A 6,905-nucleotide genomic window follows, 5' to 3' on the forward strand; every position below is an offset into this window, starting at 1 on the left:
TTTTTGAGACAGAGTTTCTCTGTATAGCCCTGGCTATCCTGGAACTCAGTCTGTAGACCAGGCTGGCCTAGAACTCAGAAATCCGCCTGCGTCTGCCTCCCAAGTGCTGGGATTATAGGTGTGTGCCACCACGCCTGGCTAATATTTTAAATAAATCTAAGGGAATATAGAGTCCTTTAACAAAAGAGATTCATTTATAGGTATCTGATTTTTTCCAGGATGCATTTTCTTAAAAATTATAAAACAAATCATAGTCTCATGATGCTACTGCTCTAGTTGACTACAAAACTGGCAGGTGACAAAAAGCTTGATGTTGAAGTCAGATGTTGACTGGAACCACAAGAGGAAGGGAACAATAACAAAGAGTCAGAGAGTTGAGTACAGAGTGTGTAGGGGAAAAGTCGTGGGATGCATCAACCCAATACCTATCTACACTGAATGTTAGCAGGTACATCAAGGGCAGTGAGTCAGATCCATGCTAACACCTGAGTAGAGAGTACCATGCAGAGGAAAATAGGAGTGCAGGAACACAAATTAGGACAGAGAGGCACTTACCCACACAGTTAGGCTTAACAATGAACACACCTGAGCAGGATAACTACCAAAAAGCATTCTAAATTATATGGATCTCTCTTTTTGCTTCTAGCATCTCTTTGGACATGTGAGCACCCTTCTCCCTATGCCAAGCTCACCATTGAGTCAGTGCCACCCAGCATTGCTGAAGGGGAAAGTGTTCTTCTACTGGTTCACAATCTCCCAAAAAATCTTCTATCCCTTTTCTGGTACAAAGGAGTTTTTGCAGTGAAGAAATTTGAGATTGCCAAACATATAAAAGCCACAAATACAAGTGTTCCAGGGCCTGCACACACTGGTCGAGAGACTGTATACAGCAATGGGTCCCTGCTGCTCCAGCAAGTTATGCAGAATGATACAGGATTCTATACTCTACGGACTATGAATACAGATCTGGAAGATGAAGTAGCACACGTGCAACTATACACAGACAGTAAGTGGTTCTCTGTGATTGTTTAGTGCAGGGTGGGGCTTAGACACACAGGATTGTCATGCCTGTACTGTGCCTCCTTCCCCCACTGCACTGTGTCCTCATGTTATGGTTTAAGCACTTAGTGCAGAAGACATACAGTGGAGCCAAACAGCCATAGATCAGAATTTGTTGTGTGACTCTCCCTGTACCAAACAAGTCATTGATAAGCAAATCAGCTTAAGAAGTCAGAGTCTGCAAAAAATCAGAGTTGTAGCCATGTGTATGAGGAAACCATTGCATTCTCACAGAGAAATGAGTACCAGGAAGCCTTGATCACAGTCAACTGACTCAGGCTTAACCACAGGTGACCCTGGGGATCATTTGCCATGAACTCACCCTTACTTTTCTCAATGCTTAGAGGGAACCGGGGTTTTAGGCCAATCATATCAAACTGGGGTATTTATTAGCTCCAAGAATCAGAGATCTGTAAATATAATCTATGATCTCATACAGATAAAATGAAGAGTGCTTCATACTGACTTATCTCTTATGGCTTGCTCAATGTGCTGTGTTCTCTTTTATCATCTGCATGTTGGTAGATTATCCTGTAGTGTAATGGACACTGCAATATCAATATCCCATTAAACATTATATAGTACAGGTGAATCTTGTAGTGGCATATTAAACTGTGGCTTCCATTTTCCAAAGGACCCTAGCATGTGTCAAGATCATTTAAAGCCAGCCATTCTACTATCTGAACCTTTTTTAATACTTGAGCCAGAAAAGGTCAGACTTCTCCTTGCACTCATTTGCCACAATCACATGGGCTGCAGGGCAGAGCAGCAAGCACATCTATCAGGAGGAGTAGTGGTTGGATGTTGCTATAAAAGAAATTGAAACAAAAGTCACTAAAAGTTAAGGGGAGGTATCATCTCAAACTTCAGTGGGCATGAGAGTGCCCAGGATCTGACTGAGTGCAGTGAGGAGTCAGGCATGGAAAAAGCAGAGAGAGAACAAGAGAGCAAGAGATAGTGAGAGAGCAAGAGAGTGAGTGAGAGTGAAAGCGAGAGAGTGACAGAGAGCGAGTGAGCAAGAGAAAGACAGATAGAGAGAGGGGAGAGGGAGGGAGGGAGGGAGAGAGAAAGAGAGAGGGAGAGAGAGAGAGAGAGAGAGAGAGAGAGGGAGAGAGAGAGAGAAAGAGAGGGAGAAGGAGAGAAAGAGAGAAAGATCCTGGCAGAAAAATGATACACTGAGCATCCCTGAGAAAAGAGATGTCAAGTTCTGGCATTCACCAGGTAAGATAGGCATACCCACACCGAAACTTTAGGTTGAGTGATAAATCTGCTTGCTAATGAAAAAGATCATCACTTTCCCACCAATCCAAAACTCACAATGATAATTTTTCTTTCTCTTTTTTTCTAGCCTCCATTTCTACTTGTTATCACCTTTATCAAGTCAAGATCGAATCACATCCTCGGAATGTTGATGTAGGGAAAAGTGTTCTTCTCATAGTCCATAATTTGCCAGAAGACTTTCAAGCATTTTTCTGGTACAAATCAGCATATAAAAGAGATACAAACAAAATTGCAGAATACAACAGAGCCATGGATACCACCATTATGGGGTCTGCATACAGTTTAAGAGAGTTTATATATACCAATGGATCTATGCTGATAATTGATGTCACTGAGAATGATGCAGGACTTTTCATGCTAGAAATTTTAAGAAAAGACTTCAAAATTGAAAAAGCTTACATTCAACTTCATGTAAATAGTAAGTGACTATCCTACTTCATACACTGAACTGTCTAGAAGGAGCTGGACATACTGACTTTCCCATTGCATTTTTTCTCTACACTAAGATTTTTGCAATTACTTCAGTATACACATTGAGTAGACAAAGTCCCTCTTTGTTTTATCTCCATGTTGAGGCTTGGGCATTTAGTGCAGGACTCACATGGTACAGAATAACTGCAACTGATAGAATGCTTCATTTGACTTCACCATGCAGTTACCTTTACTCATGGTGGGCAATTCATCCCAAGGATATCAGCCAGTGTATACATTCTTGGGATTCTGTCCAGGAACTTGTCCTTGAGAAAGATCCTCAGATACAAGGAGCACACCTGGTTGAGAAAATGAAGGAATACTCCATTATTGCTGAGCAAGGATAGCATAGCTGGACATGTTCCCAGCCTATTAACTATCTGTCCTGATGGGCTTGTAGGAAAGTCATGGTTGCCAGGGAGAGGGAAATGGACATTAGTCTTCCTAAGAAGTGTTTGTCCTCTTGGGTCTAGCTCAGGGAATTATTTTCTGTAGGCACATGACAACAGGCTATGATCATCTGGATAGTTCTCCAGGCATGAGCTGCAGTCCCCCTAGTTATCAGTATGTGCACTATTATGACACTCAATCCAATTCAGAATAGTATTTATCTGAACCGGGACCTTACCTTTTAGCTTGGCTTCTACTTCTTCCCTTACAGATCAGGAATTCAAGGACACAAGATTTAGACCAAATGGCTGGCTCCCATGTATGCTACACTGCGAGTGAATCATGTTCATTTATCTCTTTTATACATTTCCTTTGAGAAAGATATAGTAGCTGAGGGAAATCACCTAGACAGAAGTTCTGGGCATCCCAGAAAGCACAGGGAGCACATAGAAAGACCCGTCACACTGCTCATCAAGCAGAACTGGAAGCATCATCTTGAAATTTTTGAAGGGACAATAGAGTCCACCCTGTCTTTCCAGGACTCAACTTACCCACTCTCACAAACCCAAGGTGTGGAACTCCATAAATCTACTCCTGGTTCTTCGTGTTGGATCAGAATTCTGCCTGGTATCTCCAGTCGGGAGTTCTGCCTCTTTCCTCATACATCACTCTGTTGGTCCTGTTTGGAGCACTCAAAGGCATCTCTGTCCACTTTTAGCTGAGAGAAGCATTCCATCTTTATAAAACTTTGTGATTAGTGGGTAGACAGTGTCTGGTGCTAGCTTTGTGCTACACACAGTAAGCACAGAGGTTCTCTCTTTGGTGCTGACAGGCCAAATCCACAGCATAGTAGATGTCAGCTCTGAGTTAAGTTGCTGTGCTCTCAGGGCACAGGGAGACTACTGAGCCTTTTTTATTATAGCATGGTTTGGAGAATTATAATATAAATACAATAGGGGAAGAGGGACGCTGGACTGTACTAAGAGTAGAGCAGGGGAGAGCAGTGTTTTGAACACAGGCCAATCCACAGCTCATGGAACTCTGGGAAATGCCTGTGCCTGGTAGGGGTCTCCACTTTTAGAGGGAAAGTACAATGGAGCTCAGGATCTGTGGTGGAGCTGAAGTTTCCACCCCTTGTGGCCCTCTTCAAAGGGCACACCATCTGTCAGGAGCTCTGCCCACAGTTCATCAGGAGGACGATAGTAGTTCAGTCTACTGTCTAGATTCTCCTCATAGGCAAAAGGACCTGAGAGAAGTCATGGGGTTTAGAAGAGAATACAAAGAGGCAGACAGTAACTCATCATCAGGAAGCTGATAGTGAACATAAATTTTAAGTATGGACATCAGGTTTTTCTTATGCAATGTTAATTACCATGATAAGAATATTATTAAGACTAATGTTCTCAACTATTTCTCCCCCCCTCCAAATTTACTTTGGTGTTAATCAGTGGCACAGATTAATGGATTTAGGCCTTTGCTTCATTTTCTGATGACGTGAGAAATGATGAACACAGTGTGTCTTCTGACCTCCAGATCTGTGCTGTGTCCTGCATCCATTCACAAACACTGAGATACAGCCTTGCACAGCACTCACACACTAATTTATAAATAAGTGTAAAAAAATCAAAGCCACTAGAAAATTTAGCACTGTATTCCCGAACATATGAATCATATATATGTACATACAGATATAAATATATATGTGTATACATATACATGTACATATATATTCATATACATATATTGTATACATATATGAATTTTTATATATTTGCATATGTATATATATATATATAAAGAGAGTCATTATGATTGCCACAACTTCATTCATTTATTAATTCAGTCATTCATTATGAAGACATATGTGATCATTTTTCTAGGCTGTATTTCCTTAAAAATATAAGATAAATCCCAGTTCTTATAATGTCCCAGACACAGGTGACTGGAAGAATGGCCAGTAAACAAAGGAAGAAACTGAAGTCAGGTTATTGGAACTACAAGTAGTACAGAGAACAATAACAACAACAACAACAACAACAACAATAAAAACAATAACAAAGAGTCAGGGAGTTAAGATACAGAGTGTGTAGGGACAAAGATTAGAGCTGCATCACCCCAACACTAATCTATACTGAATGGCATCAGGGATCTGAGGGCAGTGAGCCTGACCTATGTTAACACCTGAGTAAGAGCACCAGGCAGAGAAAATAAAAAGTAGGGGGACATAAAGTAGGACAGGGAGACACTCCCTCCATGTTTAGGCTTTTTACAATGAGCACTCCACAGGACACCAGGCAACATCTTAAAAATACACAATGGTCACAATTAATACGATTCTCTCTCTTTGTCCTTAGGCTTTGTTTCAAACTCCAAGGACTCTTTTCCCACTACACGGCTCAGTATAGAATCAGTGCCACCCAGCATTGCTGAAGGGGAAAGTGTTCTTCTACTGGTTCACAATCTCCCAAAAAATCTTCTATCCCTTTTTTGGCACAAAGGGGTGATTGCAGAGAAGAAATCTGAGCTCATCCAATACATAATAGCCACTAGTTCAAGATTGCCAGGGCCTGCACACACTGGTCGAGAAACCGTGTACAGCAATGGATCCCTGCTGCTCCAGAAGGTCACACAGAATGATGCTGGGTTCTATACTCTACGAACCATAAGTACAGATCTGAAAGATGAAGTAGCATATGTGCAAGTCCAACTGGACAGTAAGTGGTTCTCTGTGATTGTTCATTGCTGGGTGGGGCTTAGACCCACAGGATTGTCATGTCTGTACTGTGCCTCCTTCCCCTACTGCACTGTGTGTCCATGTTAGGGTTGGAGCACTTACTATAGGACACATACTGGACAGCCAAAGAGCCATAGATCAGACTTTATTGTCTGACTCTTCTCTGTACCAAAGAAGTTACTGATGAAAAGCAATTTAGCTTAAAATGTCAGAGTCTACCAAGTGTGAAAGTAATAGCCGTGTATATGAGGAGACAATTTCATTCTCACAGGGAAGTGAGTACCAGAAAACCCTGATCAGAGTCATCTGACCCATTTTTGGCCACAGGTAACCCTGGAGATCCTTTACCATGACCTTACCCTTACTTTTTTCAATGCTTAGAGGGAACCAGGGTTTTAGGCCAATCATGTCAAACTGTGATATTTATTACCTTCAAGCATCAGAGGGCTATAAATATAATATACAATATCATCCAGATAAATGAGGAGTGCTGCATACTGGATTACCTCTCATGGCTTGCTCAGTGTGCTCTGTAGTTTTTTATCATCCATCCAAGGTTAGATTGTTCTACAGTGGTCTGGACACTGAAATATCAATATCCCATTAAACATATACTGCAAGTGTATCTTGTAGTAGCATATTAGACTGAGGCTTCCATTTTCCAAAGGCCTCTAGCATGTGTCAAGATCACATAAAGCCAGACATTTTACTATCTGAAGCTTTTCTAACACTTTTGCCTAAGAAGATGATCAGATTTCCCCTTGCTATCATTAATCCGTAATCCTGAGAGCTGCAGAGCAGAGCAGCAAGCACATCCATTCGGTGGAGTAAGTGGGTGTCTCTAGCTATAAAGCAAACTGGAACAATTTCACAGTTCAGAGGAGGCGGGATGTCAAACTTCAGTGGTTATGAGAGTGGCGAGTGTCTGACTGAGGGTAGTGAGGAGCCAGGCATGGGAAAAATGAGAGAG

The 6,905-nt window shown here is 41.7% G+C and overlaps 1 protein-coding gene across 1 annotated transcript in view; it reads left to right on the forward strand.

Moving 5' to 3' along the window:
* The window catches only part of LOC116100288 (carcinoembryonic antigen-related cell adhesion molecule 5-like), a 282,093-nt gene that overhangs the window by 45,792 nt on the left and 229,396 nt on the right, over positions 1–6,905 (forward strand). Inside the window, 3 exon segments of the mRNA XM_031384112.1 lie at positions 647–1,006; positions 2,408–2,758; positions 5,700–5,915. Coding sequence (XP_031239972.1) covers positions 647–1,006; positions 2,408–2,758; positions 5,700–5,915 — 927 coding nt within the window.

This window comes from Mastomys coucha, unplaced genomic scaffold (genome assembly GCF_008632895.1).
Source record: "Mastomys coucha isolate ucsf_1 unplaced genomic scaffold, UCSF_Mcou_1 pScaffold21, whole genome shotgun sequence".
Lineage (NCBI taxonomy): Eukaryota > Metazoa > Chordata > Mammalia > Rodentia > Muridae > Mastomys > Mastomys coucha.